The sequence below is a fragment of the Watersipora subatra genome, chromosome 1 (genome assembly GCF_963576615.1).
Source record: "Watersipora subatra chromosome 1, tzWatSuba1.1, whole genome shotgun sequence".
Classification (NCBI taxonomy): Eukaryota; Metazoa; Bryozoa; class Gymnolaemata; order Cheilostomatida; family Watersiporidae; genus Watersipora; species Watersipora subatra.
The window spans coordinates 69,946,267-69,965,968 of record NC_088708.1 but is presented as its reverse complement, the minus strand read 5'-3'; the positions used below and the strand labels follow the sequence as shown (position 1 = coordinate 69,965,968).

Below are 19,702 nucleotides of genomic sequence, written 5' to 3'. Positions count from 1 at the left end.
AACTAATAGCCTACACTGACAGCTGGGTTTACAACAAACTATTGCTTTGTGTAATGCCTGGAAGACAGACTACTTAAACACATCACAGAACATAACTCCAAATTTGTTGCGCAAATGCACTCACAATTCAACATCAATGTAATTGGTACAAGTATGTCTGAATACGTGTTATAAAATTTACTCCTATAGAATCCCATTCTACATTTATTGGTACGAGCAAGCTGGCATACAATGATGTAGGATGAGGGATAAAAATGATGAAGAGCGAGTTTTAAGGAGTTATACTATCTATGAGCTAGAAAAGATAACTCCCAATAAAACTTACTCTTCAACTATTGACTAGTAAGTTGGCTATCAGAGAGAAGTCGGTGTCTGCGCTTCAGAGATGGTGCTTGATGAGGCTTCAAAAAGCATTGAAAGAGAGCGGCTCGATTCTGTTCATCTGTCCGCTGTACCCAATGGCCGTATAGATTATACGCGGAGCTGTCTATTAGCTTCCTCAAGGCTTTATGTTTGTACGGTTTCGTAGACAGTGTTTGCTTGCATATCGGCTGTGGTGTACGTGACAGGCGTCGCATCCTTATGATGGCCCGTATTGCATGAAAGACAGACTAAAATGATAAATCAATGATATTATTATAGACTTTCAATATACAATGTATACGTTAACATGTGGAGCAACATTGATCTTCACATCTCCTACAAGCGATGTTTAAAATCCTCATCAATGTGCCAAAACAAAACTGAACAAGCACTTGCCACAACTCTAGTGTTGCCAATAAACACTAGAGTGGTTATTGGCAAAACTCTAGTCAATAAATCACTGATCATCACCTCAGGTTCAAGAGCTTGTCGAGTCGCAAGCACAATTCAATGTGCAAAAATAACATTTTCAATTGATTTTTATCATGATACATTTTAAAATTCAGTACAAGCTTGTGAGAAATGCTTGTAAATTCCTCAAAATCAGTTTGAAAATCTTATAAAACTCAATAAGGCCTTTTCTTCAAAGTTTTAGTGAATGTGGTTGCCATTAAATTTAATAAGCTAATATTCTTTATGCGACAACAACAACCTCAGCAAAACAGTTTCATGAAGTCTAAAACACTGGGTTTGTTCATTTAAAATATAATTTTTGGGATCAACCATCTTTTACCAGTCTTTAATGAATAAATTTTCAAGTCAATCATTCGGTTTTAACTAAAATTATTTTCATCGCAAGATACAGTTCAAATGCTGCAATGCATAGTGTGAGTGTGCGACAATTTTGTCGAGCCAATTTCAATGAATTTCTAGAGAGATGTGACATTAATGTGACCAAGAAAAGCAAAGTAAATACAGTTATGATTTTTTTCTTAGATGTTAAAATTGGTCCCAACAGCAGCGATCACAATGCACTTGTATTTTGACAACTTCTGAATGATATAATGAATTTTAATTTTGGACAGTTAAATAGAAATAAGGAACACTTGTTTATACAAGTAGTTTATGATGGCAAAACATATTTGTCAATCAATCTTTTGATACCCTAATTGACTTCCATGACAATAAATTAAATTTTTATTAAATTTATAAATTTGTTATGATGCTGTGACACGAATTTTAAGTAGTTGGAAGCGGGTGTATCACACAATATTTCATTAAACCGCAAGAACCAAAATTTAGTGACGGCAGCAGAAGCACTGCTGGTCTTGTGGCAGCAAGGGGGTTAGTAAGCAGACATTACAACGGAAAATACCATTACTGACCTTGACACGAGACACTGCCGTACGTATTTGCACAGTATCGGTAGACTGCAGAAATCGTTGTTGTAGAGCTTCATGAGCAGTAATTCTCTTAGTAGGGTCAACACATAACATACGCTCTACCTGTAGGTACAACATAAATATGCCTGTAATTGGTTATTTTTCTAATAAGTGTGGCAGGTCTGGAGTCAACGGGCATATTAGTGTCAAATGCTCTGTTCACGAAAGAATAGTGCCTACCCATAACAACACCGATGGTTAGAATAAACAATATGATAGAGCTTTCACAAGCAGTACAGTCAGACGGCATACAAACTTAATCCATTCTGATATTCAATTTGTATAGCAGAATTAATTCACTCAAAAAACTTAATTTTAACTACTTAAAGTAATTAATTGAATACAGCACTAAAACCAAAACATGAAAAACTATGTGGAAAAACGAAATATAAATAACTAAATTATTTGTAACAAACTAAATAAACACTAAAAAAAATCCTTTATTGCCACTCCCTTTTTATTGCCACTCTCTCTTTATTACCACTCCCTCTTTATTACCACTCCCTCTTTATTGCCACTCCCTCTTTATTACCACTCCCTCTTTATTACCACTCCCTCTTTATTACCACTCCCTCTTTATTACCACTCCCTCTTTATTACCACTCCCTCTTTATTAGCACTTCCTCTTTATTACTACTCCCTCTTTATTACCACTCCCTCTTTATTACCACTCCCTCTTTATTGCCACTCCCTCTTTATTGCCACTCCCTCTTTAATACCACTCCCTCTTTATTACCACTCCCTCTTTATTACCACTCCCTCTTTATTACCACTCCCTCTTTATTACCACTCCCTCTTTATTACCACTTCCTCTTTATTACTACTCCCTCTTTATTACCACTCCCTCTTTATTACCACTCCCTCTTTATTGCCACTCCCTCTTTATTGCCACTCCCTCTTTAATACCACTCCCTCTTTATTACCACTCCCTCTTTATTACCACTCCCTCTTTATTACCACTCCCTCTTTATTACCACTCCCTCTTTATTACCACTCCCTCTTTATTACCACTCCCTCTTTATTGCCACTCCCTCTTTATTACCACTCCCTCTTTATTACCATTCCCTCTTTATTACCATTCCCTCTTTATCACCACTTCCTCTTTATTACCACTCCCTCTTTATTACCACTCCCTCTTTATTACCACTCCCTCTTTATTGCCACTCCCTCTTTATTACCACTTCCTCTTTATTGCCACTCCCTCTTTATTACCACTCCCTCTTTATTACCACTCCCTCTTTATTGCCACTCCCTCTTTATTACCACTTCCTCTTTATTACCACTCCCTCTTTATTACCTCTCCCTCTTTATTACCACTCCCTCTTTATTGCCACTCCCTCTTTATTACCACTTCCTCTTTATTGCCACTCCCTCTTTATTACCACTCCCTCTTTATTACCACTCCCTCTTTATTGCCACTCCCTCTTTATTGTCACTCCCTCTTTTTTGCCACTCCCTCTTTATTACCACTCCCTCTTTATTACCATTCCCTCTTTATTACCACTCCCTCTTTATTACCACTCCCTCTTTATTACCACTCCCTCTTTATTGCCACTCCCTCTTTATTGCCACTCCCTCTTTATTGCCACTCCCTCTTTAATACCACTCCCTCTTTATTACCACTCCCTCTTTATTACCACTCCCTCTTTATTACCACTCCCTCTTTATTACCACTCCCTCTTTATTACCACTCCCTCTTTATTACTACTCCCTCTTTATTACCACTCCCTCTTTATTACCACTCCCTCTTTATTGCCACTTCCTCTTTATTACCACTCCCTCTTTATTACCACTCCCTCTTTATTACCACTTCCTCTTTATTACCGCTCCCTCTTTATTACCACTCCCTCTTTATTACCACTCCCTCTTTATTGCCACTCCCTCTTTAATACCACTCCCTCTTTATTACCACTCCCTCTTTATTACCACTCGCTCTTTATTACCACTCCCTCTTTATTACCACTCCCTCTTTATTACCACTCCCTCTTTATTGCCACTCCCTCTTTATTACCACTCCCTCTTTATTACCATTCCCTCTTTATTACCACTCCCTCTTTATTACCACTTCCTCTTTATTACCACTCCCTCTTTATTACCACTCCCTCTTTATTACCACTCCCTCTTTATTGCCACTCCCTCTTTATTACCACTTCCTCTTTATTGCCACTCCCTCTTTATTACCACTCCCTCTTTATTACCACTCCCTCTTTATTGCCACTCCCTCTTTATTACCACTTCCTCTTTATTACCACTCCCTCTTTATTACCACTCCCTCTTTATTACCACTCCCTCTTTATTGTCACTCCCTCTTTATTGCCACTCCCTCTTTATTGCCACTCCCTTTTTATTACCACTCCCTCTTTATTACCACTCCCTCTTTATTACCGCTCCCTCTTTATTACCACTCCCTCTTTATTGCCACTCCCTCTTTATCACCACTCCCTCTTTATTACCACTCCCTCTTTATTACCACTCCCTCTTTATTGCCACTCCCTCTTTATTACCACTTCCTCTTTATTGCCACTCCCTCTTTATTCCCACTCCCTCTTTATTACCACTCCCTCTTTATTGCCACTCCCTCTTTATTGTCACTCCCTCTTTTTTGCCACTCCCTCTTTATTACCACTCCCTCTTTATTACCATTCCCTCTTTATTACCACTCCCTCTTTATTACCACTCCCTCTTTATTGCCACTCCCTCTTTTTGCATGATTTCAAAACTAAATGAAAGGCATGAAGTCATCTTTACTATAATAAGGCATGAAGTCATATTTACTATAATAAGGCATGAAGTCATCTTTACTATATTAAGGCATGAAATCATCTTTACTATAATAAGGTGTGAAGTCATATTTACTATAATAAGGCATGAAGTCATCTTTACTATAATAAGGTGTGAAGTCATATTTACTATAATAAGGTATGAAGTCATGTGTAGTAAAGTCATCATGAAGTAAGAACTTTAGGATAAGTCAATTGCACCACAATCGAACCCGGATATTTGGATTCAAAAACAAGTTCGCTACAACCGCACCACTCGACCTCCTTTCCACATTTGAGAATAATTGTGTATGTACTTATTACACATGACAATCGCTCACGGCGCACAGGACGGCCAGCATAAGTTTTTTATAATATGCAAACATTGTAAAATCAAAATAAGTGAAGATGAACTGCATGCCTATGTACGGCTTCATAAAATCAAATCGCTGCAAAAACTTCGGACACTGTAAGTGGTAAAAAAGATATTTGCCCAAACCAATTGTTGTACATGTATATAAAAAACATGTGCTGAAGTGATTTCAAGCCGTTTATATATTCCACACAAAAACAGGAGTTCAGAATCATTAAAATAAATAGCGTTTACACTTAAAATACATTGCATGAACTACTGCTATGAAGAGTTATGATACCACAACACATTGCGTGAACTGCTGCTATGAGTCATGATACCACAACACATTACATGAACTACTGCTATGAAGAGTTATGATACCACAACACATTGCATGAACTATTGCTATGAAGAGTTATGATACCACAACACATTGCATGAACTACTGCTATGAAGAGTTATGATACCACAACACATTGCGTGAACTGCTGCTATGAAGAGTCATGATACCACAACACATTACATGAACTACTGCTATGAAGAGTTATGATACCACAACACATTGCATGAACTATTGCTATGAAGAGTCATGATACCACAACACATTGCATGAACTACTGCTATGAAGAGTTATGATACCACAACACATCGCATGAACTACTGCTATGAAGAGTTATGATACCACAACACATTGCATGAACTACTGCTATGAAGAGTCATGGTACCACAATACATTACATGTATTACTACTGTTAGTCATATATGACAAACTGTTAACCACTTTCCACAAGTATAGTCTTGTATATATCAGCAGGGTCCCTGATTCTAGACCATATTACAGACTTTTCATAGACTGTGAGCACTTAGAATAACCCAATTGCTTTTACCTTAAATATCATCGTGAAGCTGCAAGTTTGTAGAACGCAAAAGAAACAGAAATAGAGTGAACTTTTTTCCAAGAAGTAGTGTCTTAGACGTAACTGAAGAAACATAATGATAGCAGTACACCGAGTCAGATAGAGTTTGTAAATTTGTTATGAATGGGAAAACAAATAATTTTGTGTGAAGCTCTTGCTGCTGTAGAGAGCTATCTACCTTTGTCTATTTCAGCACTTCATTACCAATAATTTACATAAGCCTGCCATCAGAAACTAATGTTACGTCAGCAGCCATTTTTTATTTCACGGTCAATTAATACTTTTAAAAGTGCCTTTTCAGCGATATCTCAAAAACTAATCGTCTAATTGACTTGAAGATTCTGAATTAGACTAAAAATGTCGTGTAGAGCGCCCAAAATTTTGTAATCATACGCAAACTGGCTGGAAATGTAAAAAGCGAAACTATGGAGCCGAATTTACTCGGGTGTAGAATCAGGTGGAAAAATGTTTCTCCAAGTTGTCTTGGGCCCCAGGCTTCAAAATGTTAAAGCATACAGAACTGTTACGTAATCACTAAGAAATGATATAAATACGCAAGTAAAGTTACAATAAGTACAGTTACAATAAGTACAATGATTCTAAAACAATCAATGTTACTATTAGCAGCCTGATACAAGCCATGCCTAAACCTGCGTTGTGACCAGATTATAAAATGATCCAAAGATTTGTTGTGGGATAGCGTGTGTTTATGGATTGTAATAAACCTAGCCTGTGATTTTAAATCGTACCATAAGATACCTACCAGTTCTTTGCACTCTGAACTGACATCTTCCCATTCAGCACCGGAGAAGGTATATTTGCCATTCATAATGTCTCGCAGCATGTATATGGTCTTGCGATTATAGAATGGAGGAGAGCCAGCTATAAGTGTATAGAGGACAACTCCGCAAGCCCACATATCTATAGCGAGACCATAGCTAGGCTGGTTCTCATAAGAGTTGGCTTTCAGCATCTCGGGAGATAGGTAGCCCGGGGTCCCCAACAACTCTAAAAGCAGCAAGACGCGCTTTTAGCTTTAATCCCATCGAGCTGATCACTTCGGGCTGCCAGATTACACAAAAGCATTTTGTCTAATTGATTTATTTCGTTTTAATTCGTGGACTAGTCACAGACCAGGGCGCTAAAAGCTGACTCATTCCACATGCCTCAGAGATATGACCTTTTGTAACACTAAATATATACAATTGATCTAGTAGCGTTAGTGGCCACCCACTCACTCCGACACATTAAACTTCGCTGCAAGTGATTTAATAATCGCAGGTGTTAGACTTTCAAAGAATTTTAGTAGATTTTATCAAGTATTGATAATTTTCTATCATTTGCGATTGCTTATGAGGTGATCTGACTGCACCGATGTTTCAAGATTAAAATCGAAAAAACCTGATCGCTGTTAAAACGCTAAAAAAGTGCGTAATGACATCACCAGTTGTTATCGTCGCGATAGTCGATATTAGCGGCTGCGTTCAAGTTGCAATGTTACGCATTTCTACTCTGTCGGTCTCTATGCAACTAGAGGCATCATAATCGCACTTTCGCTTGATCTGAACATTTTAACCGAGATCAAGTTTTATCATAGAAAAATGTTGTGATAGAAAAATACCAACAGTTTCTGGTAAAATCTACTAAAACTTATGTACAAATTCATCTTTAAATGTATGCCTAAATATACACAGACAAACAGAATGGTGGGTACCTTTGTATATGACATTCTTATCATAGACTGTGGCAAATCCAAAGTCAGAGAGACGGATGTCACAACTATCACTCAGCAGAATATTTTCGCACTACAAAATATAGCATTACAATCCAAGTTTTGAATATCATTTGCAGTGCTGAGAAACATTCAATCCGAAGAGTAAATGACAGAGGGATATAAATCTAACCTTAATATCACGATGCATTATTCCTTTGGAATGAAGAAAGGCGATCGACTCCAGCAGCTGTCGCATAATAACCCGTGCCCTTTTCTCACTTAGCCTCACTTTCTGAGTAAGTAAGTCAAACAACTCTCCATTTGGACAGCTGCCAATATGACAAGAGAACATTATCTAACCAAGGCACTAACAACCTGCTGAAATGTGGCCTATTTTGCCAAGTTATACATATAAATACCAAAAATTTCACATCACCATAACAACAAACACATGAATTAGTGAGTAAAGCAGGGTTTGAGGAATGTGACATGAGTAGAAGGGGATGTTGGGGTCATACATTTGTCTTGACTATTTGCAAACAAATGAGCTGTAATCTTTCAGTAGTAAACAAGGTCGTAGCAAGGTCGTAGCAAGGTCGTAGCAAGGTCGTAACAGAATTGATGATAGCAAATAAAAGAATACTTACAGTTCAAATACAAGGAAGAGAAAAGCTGGAGTTTCGAATGCTTCATGAAGAGTAACTACAATGAAAAGTCGGAGCACGATCAACAAAACATATAGAACTCCTGACAAGGCTGACAGGTGTAACAACAAGGAGCTGACAGGTATAACAGTCAGGATCTGTCAGGTGTAACAGTCAGGATCTGACAGGTGTAACAGTCAGGATCTGACAGGTGTTACCATCAGGATCTGACAGGTGTAATAGTCAGGAGCTGACAGGTGTAATAGTCAGGATCTGACAGGTGTAACAGTCAGGATCTAACAGGTGTAATAGTCAGGATCTGACAGGTGTAATAGTCAGGAGCTGACAGATGTAATAGTCAGGAGCTGACAGGTGTAACAGTCAGGATCTGACAGGTGTAATAATCAGGAGCTGACAGGTGTAATAGTAAGGAGCTGACAGGTGTAACAAACAGTATTTGGCAGATAAAAGAAACAAGAGTCATCAGGGGTAATAAAGTCAGCTACTAACTGATATACGGGTGGTCAGAGCACTGTTTCAGAAGTCTTATCTCATTGTATCCTGCCTCTCTCTGTTCTGTTGCTTGCAAGTTGTCTTTCCTTGTTAAGTCTATAATTTTTACTGCATACGGTGTCTTTGTTGTCTTCTCAACGCACTTCCTCACGACACTGCAGAGCCCTCTGTTTAAAGTGTAGCAAATCGTAAAATTAGGGTCAATAATGTAGTTGGAAGCAAGAGTGAGCTCCTGGAAGCAAGAGTGAGCTCCTGGAAGCTAAGATGAGTCAGACAAATGATCGAAATCTTAGATTAGGGAAGCGCAGGCTATACTCAACATAAGATGAGTCAGACAAATGATCTAAATCTTAGATTAGGGAAGCACAAGCTATACTCAACATAAGATGAGTCAGACAAATGATCTAAATCTTAGATTAGGGAAGCACAGGCTATACTCAACATAAGATGAGTCAGACAAACGATCTAAATCTTAGATTAGGGAAGCACAAGCTATACTCAACATAAGATGAGTCAGACAAATGATCTAAATCTTAGATTAGGGAAGCACAGGCTATACTCAACATAAGATGAGTCAGACAAATGATCTAAATCTTAGATTAAGGAAGCACAGGCTATACTCAACATACGGTAAGACGAGATAAAATGCTTGCAAGCTTTACCAACGGAAATGTTTAATTTACTACAAGAAATGGCCGGAGAGAAACATACCTTCCAAGGATTTCATATGGCTCATACTTTTCATAAAATGGGCAGCCGGATGATTTGCTGCCCTCCAGAAGGGAGTCTGCGATCTCCTCGAATGTCATGTCCGGTGTGGAGCTAAAGCACTTTCTCTCAGTCCTGTAGCCAGTCTTGAGTGAAAGAGAGCTAACAGAAAGGTAGTGAAGATTTCTTCGGTCATCACTATCAGCTACAGTATCTTCCTGGCAACCAAGTTTCCCTGTAGCAACAACAGTATTACACACATGTGTTCTATTGTACACATAAAAGCTCTTCAGTCGAAGACCCCTCATCCTGACCTTGAAACTTCAACACAACATTTTACAGATTAAATAGTCTAAATAGTCTAAAGTGTCAGCTTTTGTTAATGAAGCCCCGAGGGAATATTGCAGCCATCCGATGACACCTGCTGGTCATTTCACAGTCATGGGATTATAACTACACGCTTCTATAATAGTAATAATATCCACACTAGTCCCAATATCCAAAGTACTTACGCAACTTCACATTTGTTGGAAGATAAAGATGTCACACAATAGATACATACCGGCTAGAAACAAAACTGCAGAACAAGTTCAACATTGACCTCATAATTGACAATACATAGTAGTACAACTAGTAGTAACTGCTACTTGCCCAACCACAAGACACACACACACATAGCCTAATGCTGTTCTAATTCACCAGCCCAAATAGACTGTCTATTGGTTACCAAAGCAAATTACCTACCCAAGTCAATGGGAGATGAATCTAACAGACTTTCAGGATGAGTGAAGAAGAGTCTGCAACATGTTTGCACCATGTTTTTTCTTGCACACCATCTAGTTACTGAGTGAGCCACAGGCCTTAACGTCAATGACTTATGACAATAGAGAAATGGTATCGCGTTAAGGCTTTTATCCTAACTATTGTGCTTGCTTATTGTACTTGTGCCAAATCACGACAGACATGCCAACTTGAAGGCTCGTAAGGGTGGAGCGATATTTTCCTAATACAGTCATACCTGACATACGAGTTTAATGCGTTCCGGGACTGAGCTCGTATGCCAATTTACTCGTGTTTCAAGGCATTATTTCCTTATGAAAATAACTAAATACAAATTAACTCATTTCATAATATGAAAAAAAACACATAAAACCGGATTTACAGTGGAAAAACGTGTTTTTAATTGCTGTAATTCAGTACCTATGCTAAAAAAGTAACAAATACATATTTAGTTGTTAAAATCTGCAATAAAATGTCACACTACTATGTACACCATTGGAAGTTTTACCTTTCAGACAGACGTAGTGGCTAATGGCGGTCTGAGAGAAACTTGACAGCAGTAACAGAAACTTTCAATTTATCTTTAATTAATTTAGCTTACTTAAGACTAACTAAAAGCTAAGTTTTAATCTTTTACTATTCTCTCTTTAATTTTGTCATATTAATTTTGTATTCTCTGCTTCAGGTTTGGCGCTTTTTCATCTCATTCACTATAACTTTTAGCCAACATTTTAAGACATTTTTTAAACTGATTCGCAGAGAAAGACCGAGTGATGCTGTTTTTGAATGTGGCCTCTCGAATACTTGGCCATAGAGTGGCCATCAAGAACTGGCTCGCATGCTCGTATCTCAAAGATTACTTGTATCTCAAATAATAAACTTGGTTGAAGTTCTGCTTTTACTCTTATGGGGCACTCTTACGTTGAAGTATGACTGTACTAAGCCGATGCAATGCAACCGACACCAACCACAAGACGCGTGAAACTGATAATATCTACTACCTCTCATACTAAGTACTTATCAAGGGTACTACTTCTGACCCCAAGCACTTATGGAAGGTTATTTTTCAAGCAGATTAGTTGGATGTTGTGCATAAAATCTATCGTACGAAGAATCGTCACATGAAGGTCAAAGTTGCATCCTACAGAGACTACATTTAATACAGACATCAGTCACGTAACTATTATGAATATACCTCTGTATGAAGTAGGCCTACTAATGTTCCAAACAACCACTTTAAATTTAATAGAACACTACAGAGTCAGCTATATTCTTGACAATTGTTACCGCAGGGTCAGACTAGAAACCAGAAATAAAACAGAAACTTTTTTATTTCTGTATTCATGGCATCCAGAATGCGAAAATCTAATGCAACGTCACAACGAGTCAAAACTATTGGCAAGTATGCGATCGGGTCAAAAATAATAGCCACATACCGCATTGCTTTTACTTGTATTGCACGTGAAAGGTGGAGCACGTGTTGCGTGACAGCCAAAACGTGAGAATGCTAGCAACGGGCGGGCGTAAAATGTAGCAATGACTTGAAGGTCACCTGTAATCAACTGAACTGGTACAATACATGGAGTTCAGTTTAGACCCATGCACCACCTTGTTGAAATAACAATTCTCACCAATCGAATAATTCAGATCTTTCACTGGATCTTCATTGTTTAGACGTGTCTTCAGTGCATAATATTATTGCCCATGTGCTGGATTCAAACAGGTTAAGAGAGATACAGGAGAATTACATCATTGCTATATTTATAACCATATTGATTTCCATGAATCAAATCATGTAGTCATATACTACTTAATCAAACACTGACAATGCAAAAGGTTTACCGATTGTCAAACATGGACACTATACTACATACACCAACCAATGCCATGAGGCCGATGCAAAGATGTTGGTCGGCGTGAAATGTAAATACATTGACTTCGATAAGTCAATATGCTGAGATATCAACCTTAACACATGAATGCCATTATTGGTATCTATGATATATGAACAAGAAACTGAAACCATTTTTAACGCACGTCTGAGGTAGCAGATGTTTCAGCAATGGTAAGTAGGAATATCTTGGTAAATACTAGCACCAATTTAATTTAATCACAATACGGTCTGTAAGTGTACATAAAAATATAGTTTTTGAATAAGGGGTATTTTACACATGCCTCAAAAACCTTTATCTCGATCTAGCATAGGGACCTTCATCTCAGTGTAGCATAGGGACCTCAGTTTGGCATAGGGACCTCAGTTTGGCATAGGGACCTCAGTCTAGCATAGGGATCTTCATCTTAATGTAGCATAGGGACCTCAGTCTATCATAGGGACCTCAGTCTAGCGTGGGGACCTCAGGCTATCATAGGAACCTCAGTCTATCATAGGGACCTTAGTCTATCATAGGAACCTCAGTCTATCATAGGGACCTCAGTCTATCATAGGGACCTCAGTCTAGCGTGGGGACCTCAGGCTATCATAGGGACCTCAGTCTATCATAGGGACCTTAGTCTATCATAGGAACCTCAGTCTATCATAGAGACCTCAGTCTAGCACAGAAACCCAACATTTTTCTTAAACCTTGTTGGTTTAATTCAAATAATCAGGAAATCTTTTAAAAACTTTTTTTATATTGATACAAATCAGCAGCAGTTTTGCACGCAATTTAACCAAACTGTGTCTACTATAGACATCATCAAGGTGTATAACCAAACTGTGTCTACTATAGACATCATCAAAGTGTATAACCATAAAAAAACATTAAAAAGTTCATTACCAAGGATGAGACAATCTTAAGCATTACTTGACTCGATAAACTTGACTCCTTTCTTTATGAGACACGCATAAGCGATCAATAGCCTCTTCAGAGCCTTTTATATGTACTGCTAATGTGATAAAGAATACTTACACCAAAATTTACATCAATAATTGGTAACGCTCACATTAGCATCCCTCCCGATTCACCAGCCATTAAGATTACGGACTCAGGTTCATCAATCATATTTTATTGATGAACCCGAGTGTTATTGTATTTGATTAGCTGTTTACGCTATTGCGTTCGCTTTTAGTAACATAGTAATAATGATGAGCCAACTGATGCCATGTATAGCAACTTAGCAAGCCTACATGACAAATACAGACACATTATAAATTCATGAACAAACATTGCATCTAACTACACTAACTGGATATGCTAGAACAAATTTAAAGTAAATGTAGTGCATACTAGTCTTGACATGAAATCCCAACACTACTCAATAAATCAATTTACTTTTGTGTAAATCTTGTCCATCTGTGCAATTTTTTTCACAAGATATTTCTTTGTTCCTTACTATATTGTAGAGCAGGTTTTTGTGAGTATTATGGAGAGAAAAGGTTACTTGATGACAACTAGAAAGCAGTGGAGTATTGCAGAAGTAATCAAAATTGAATGAATGCATCATTTATATGGTCATATAGGGAAACACTTGGCTTTTCATAGTAAATTGATAGACATCTAGAAGCACACAACTTGCATCCCGAAACCAAATAACTCAGCATTAAGAAAAAGGTCAACCTATAACTCAACAAGTTCACGCCACAGGACACATACTCAAAAGTCAATGCTACCAGCCACCAAGGTCTTTAGGATATTCTTAAAAATTCCCAATATTATGTGGACAGAGTTTCAATCAGTTTTTGGTTTTCTCACACAAGGTAAACCTAAGATGAAATAACTATGAGCATAATAATAATACAATATGATAATAACAAAGAACTTTGATGAGAAGTGCCTCAGTGTAACTGGTGATTTAAACACAACCTATGCACAGCCTCGCTGCCTTTCCACGGCCACAAATGGCTAGAACGAATACAATAAAAAGTATGGACTCGGTAGATTGTAGCCTACTTATTACAAAGAACTTGCTAGAATAATCCTCATTAACAGTGTATTACAAAACAGAGTCAAATGTAAATAACAACTGAAATATTAGAGGTTAGGAAGTTAGAATGTTTAGCTACTAACTGCAGACAATAATAAGTTGCCAAAGTTGGTTGACCCGGCGCAGACTCATCATCAAACAATGGTGAAGGATAAAAGCAACCTGAGCATATCTAAGGTAGCCGCAAAAGCTCTTCACAGCATCAAAAAGTGGTCTTTGGACTTGAAAAAATAGAAACTGCAAAGCGGATCTTACAACCTTGATGAATTAGAACTCGCTTCATAAGTGCTCTAACTAGCGGTGTTACATTTGTGTTTTGAAGTGCCATTTAACCATTTTTGTTACAAGGCTTTTCCATACTCACAAGAGTTTTTATACTTTATATTCAGCTCTTGTCTAAGAGATTACAGACAAACATCTAGACCTATAACAAAGACAGATGCTCCATTAGAGTTTCACTATTAAGCACTACATAGTGCTATATGTGTAAGGATGTTCAGATAAGATTGTGTTTTCTTAACTTCTACAATGTGAAACTTCAGCATTCGTTTGTGATTTTACCTGTATATTTAGAATTTTTCATTGGCTTGTATTCCTTTCTATTCGCGTGATGGAATGACTTAAACATCATTTTTCACAATCATTTCATTCATGAACACACATTTCATCATTCTTGTCTTCCCAAAAAGAAAAAGCCAATTTATTTGCAATCGAAATACCTGCAATAGAATTTATCAATGACAACCCATCCCAAACAGAAATAATGTGGGCGCTACAGTTACCATTTAGTTTTATAGAGAAAACTTTTGTTGAAAATAGCTTATTTCCGAATGAAATAATAAGCCTGAACTCTGGGTTGCTATTATTGGCAAATATTAGCCATTGTTTACCATAAATCAAGACAGTAATTCACCACAAATCTAAATATGTTGCTAACAGGGCCAACATCTTAACCAAGCTCGCCTGCTTGCATTTTGAAGCTAATATGTTAAAACGTTGACAGTGTGGAAAAGTATTGAAGTGATAGCTATGGACTAGAGCTTAGTCTTCTAAACTGCAGTATCGTAAGAAAAGTAAGATTATTATGAAATAGTCCATTTTAATGGTAATAAGCTGCTTCAATGCATTGTATTGTATTTTCTTTGCTATGTACAATTTAAGATATTAATTCAACACATTTTATATATTTGAAAATGGTGGCTTTGACTGAGCAGATTTATCTCATTTTATAAATACTGACTTTAGGTCCTCTCAACTATGAATATTTAGGATTGTATCACCACGACTCAGTTGTCATGCACTCAAAAAAATGCAACATTTACTAGCTTAACAATTAAAGCTCACAACCAAGTACTTCATATCAGAACTCAGTTTAAAATCACATACACATCACCTCAAAAATACGCTTAGATGTCGAGTCATCATTCTCACTAAAAATAAGCAGAAATGAAATAGTCTAATGAAAAGTTTTTTTGTAAAACTCTTCCGAGGCTTATTTCCAAAATATCGATTCTTCAACATGAATATTATCCAATGAACTGTCTCACAAGCCGTTACACAAATTGGTGAACAGAGTTTGTTCTTAAATTAAACAAATCGTCATTCACCATAATTGTAGTTGTGTAATAAAGATTCGCACCCACTGCCATCATATTAATCTTTTAATTCAAAAGATTAAATATTTTTATATAAATCTGCTACATAAAAAACCCAAACTACACCCACTGTCCTCCGACTATTAATTGCGGTCATCATATAGCCTTACCTATTTTAACATTTCTGCATTATATTTTTGTTTTCATAATTAGAAATCTGTTGCAATCGATATGTAATAATATTGTTGTAATACATAAATACACAATATGTAATAATGCATTGTTGTAATAATTCTGCTGTAATATATATGTATATATATTACAGCAGAATTATTACAACAATGCATTATTACATATTGTGTACTTATATGTAAACCAGAAACCGTATATATATACATAATAGCTGTGCTACTCGGCATTGCCCAGGTAATAGAAAAGTCTTTGGACAAAAAATTGATTTGTATTTAATGTATAACAACATTTGCCATTCTAACTTTCAAACTACATATCATGAGAAAAGTGTTTTGTGTAGTGGACATAAATTAAGAGAGAAAATAAAAATAACTGTAAAGGTTTTCAAACATAGTCAAACAACTTTTAAACTTCATATCATGAGGAAAATGTTTCGTGCAGTTCAAATAAATAAAATAAAGCGACTATAAAAAGGTTTAGATGTAAATGTGAAATAATTAGCAAGTAATAGCTAAATTAAGTCAGTTTTGCTATGATTACAATAAAAGATGATTCTGTAATGATACAATTGATACGAACTGAGAAAACAAAATAAAAATCTTGAATATGTTGGATTAATAATAACGAGTTTTGCATAGAAGTGTGTGTATAAAAAAAGTTACTGTTTCAGCAGAAGCTGTCCATCAAAACTTCGAATACGACGATACTGGTACCTCTTGATACTAGTAGAAATGTAAAAATGAGATATGGTACCTACTTTCTTTGTCTGACCAAACGGAGAGATAATGTGAATTGGCCTTGACCCAGATGTAGTAATTGAACCTTACGAAAAATATTTTTAATAGAGGTATTGTAACGCGTGGCCGCATTGGTAAAATAATCAGTGCGCGTTATAGCTATATTCATAGCCAGAATGACAGACAGATCCACATACTTTGAGAAATATATATAGATATATACGTATATATATATATATATACTAGTTATAAAAAATAGTTGTACTTATCTTTGCAACTACTGTCAGTTTACTGACCTCTCTGGTCAATTCTTTTTGCTCCAATTTCTTGTAGAGCTCTTTTATTTTAGTATTACTTTACTGTACTAGCTTATCATATAGCAGAGCCCTAGTTGTAATTATATATATATAGATATAGAATGATCCATTACGCCCCTAGACATTACATGGATACTTACTAAAATAAAAAAATTAAATAGAATGTTTTCCCTTTTTCTCACTAAAATGAAACAAGGAATTATCTGCAATTTACTATGATGACGACGTTAGCACCAGTTTATCTAATAAAACTCTGACACAACTATAAAATAAGAACTTGAATTGGTTCAAGCAAAAATGAGAAGCATTAGTACCTTTTTAGGTAGAATACGATTTATTAAAAGAAACATAATTCTTAATGCCAATGCCATATTGACCAGATTCAACCTTTTCAATAAATTTTTTATCAAAATCCTGTTGCCGAGACTCAAGTGTATCTATAGTATGTTCTCCTATACAGTTAGTGACAATTTCGAGTCTGAAAATCCATCTAATGGCATGTCTCTAGACGCTCTCTAGCATATCTATTAAAACTTATGATATGGCAGCCACACCTGACAGCCCTAGTTTGAAAATCTATCTAATGACATATCTCTGGAGACAAACCTATATTCAAAAATTGGCCTCACAACTGCTTTACAAGCGATCAGTTTGTTCTTAGAAGAAAGTTTTAAAAAGGTTTTTTTTATTAAGCCCGCAGTCTTGTTATCACTCTTGGCAACTTTTGATATATGTTCATGTCATTTGAAATTATTTTTTTTAAAGACGCCTTAGTATCTTACACTGTCCACTTGTGGAACAGGAGTGCTATTTAGCTCTACAGTAAAACTGGAAAAATCTTTCCCAACCTCCATATGAACGCATTGGGCAGGGTTTAAAGTAATGCCCCATTACACAGACCAGTCATACAGTTCTGTTACGTTATCTTGAAGGCCAGCAGCCCCGCAAATTGTGATATCCATGCCTAATTAGGTGTCATCTGCATAAAGCTGGCAGAATGCACTTTTTACAGCCAGGGGCATGTCGTTTACAAAGAAAAACAGCAAGGGGCCCAGAACAGATCCCTGCGTGACTCCAGAGGGAACAGCAAACCAGTCTGACATCATGCCGTTGATAGTAACAAAGTTTGGTTCCTCAACCACATCTCCCACCACCACCCTACATAAACATCTAATCCATAAGCCTTGATTTTACTAACAAGTAGATAATGAGGCCCCTTATCAAAGGTATTAACAAAGTCAAAAAAATAAGATAAGCCTTTCGCTCGGCTAGAGCCTGTGTTGCATGGTGAATAACATCAAGAAGTTGAGTTGTGGTGCTATACCGTCTAAAAAGACCATGTTGGCTACTACTTATCAAATTGAAACGATTCAAGTGTTACCAGATGAAACTAACTATGACATCAATGATATACAGCCCAATGATTTGGGCTGTGTATCATTGATGACATGCTTAATCATTTTAGAAATAACAGAAGTGAGACTAATAGGCCTGTAGTTATTGGGGAAATCTCTTCGCCCGCTCTTAAATATGGCCACAATTATATGCATAACTATTATCATAAAACTTATCCTTAACCACTTTGTGTTTAAAAAACACTCGTATTAATCCTCAAAGTTTGCTTTTCACATAATTTAGGCTTTTAGTTCCAACATTATCATATTAGTTAGACCGGACAGGATAGTTCGGACCATACTATAGTCCGAACCTCGACTGGTTTGAAACTCGACGAGTTTGAATATCGACAACGGTTGGTCCAATCTCGACAGCAGTTTTACTATTTTACCATCTACTATTTTCATAATAAATGAGCGATTTATATGTAAAAGATTTATTTGTGCAAAAATATCTTGTGATCCATTTGATGCAGCACTCTCCAGCTTTTGTAGGCCTAACAATATTTTGCCCAACCTAAATATAGAACGAATGCTAAAACAAGTAACAATCATAAATATGGTTGACTGTTAAGCTAGCAAAATGTTTTATTTGAAATCTAAACTTAAGTGAGTAGCTTTGATTGTTATTTCTTGACGTGAGGGTATAACTGCAAAAAGACATTTATTATTTGTTGAAGATTAAATTATTGTAAAACTGCATCAGCTTTTGTCGATGTTCGGACCAACCTTTGTCTAGATTCGGACCAACCTCTGTCGAGATTGGGACTTGTCTAGGTTCGGACTTGTCGATGTTGGGACTGTTTTCCGTTAGACCACCATTAGTTGGTTTTTGTTTGTTTAGTTTGTATACTACTATTTAGTTTACTTGCTGTAGTACTTTGTATGAAAAAATATGACTATTGCTTACCACAACAACGATTACTCGTGTATATATAACTAGCGGTAGCTAGATTATCTTACCATTTCCAATGGTGAGACCTGATAGCACTAATCGCTATAGTTCGTCCTTGGCAAATATTTAGATCAGATTTTTACTTTGAGACGGGCCTTAGTTTGGGATCGTTACGCCAAGTGAATAGCGTACATGTAGTGTAGTTTGTGTGTGGGGTGTGTAGTTTCGATTTGGAATTGCTTCCTCGTTATTACTAAATATTTTTCGGATCATTTCATCCACGATATACATCCACTTAGTTTTTTGCAAGACAGTGGAGTTACAAATTTTAGCCATTATTGACTTTCAAATCATAGAGCGTACACATAATCAGACAACAACTTTTATAGCATCACACAGTTAGTAGCTTGAGCATTACAAATACATGTACATATGTGTTATGTACATATGTAC

General features: G+C 36.6%; 1 protein-coding gene across 1 annotated transcript; it reads right to left on the bottom strand.

Annotated features, from left to right (window-relative positions):
- Window positions 1-188: 188 nt before the first annotated feature.
- LOC137385893 (phosphorylase b kinase gamma catalytic chain, liver/testis isoform-like) lies at window positions 189-9,645 on the bottom strand. Its single transcript, XM_068072489.1, has 8 exons — window positions 9,419-9,645; window positions 8,705-8,874; window positions 8,198-8,252; window positions 7,741-7,879; window positions 7,551-7,641; window positions 6,600-6,844; window positions 1,749-1,868; window positions 189-611 (listed from the first exon to the last, which is right to left on the bottom strand). Exons 1-8 carry the CDS (start codon window positions 9,514-9,516, stop codon window positions 333-335), a joined length of 1,197 nt encoding a protein of 398 aa, XP_067928590.1. The 5' UTR covers window positions 9,517-9,645; the 3' UTR covers window positions 189-332.
- Window positions 9,646-19,702: the final 10,057 nt, after the last annotated feature.

What these genes read in the sequence shown, in the direction of transcription:
- LOC137385893 (XM_068072489.1), bottom strand. Translation starts at nt 9,516, where the DNA reads ATGACATTCGAGGAGATCGCAGACTCCCTTCTGGAGGGCAGCAAATCA. An exon ending in GTTCAGAGTGCAAAGAACTG is followed by an intron (nt 1,869 to 6,599) that starts GTAGGTATCTTA and finishes TTGTACCTACAG; the next exon opens with GTAGAGCGTATGTTATGTGT. An exon ending in CGGCAGTGTCTCGTGTCAAG is followed by an intron (nt 612 to 1,748) that starts GTCAGTAATGGT and finishes TTATCATTTTAG; the next exon opens with TCTGTCTTTCATGCAATACG.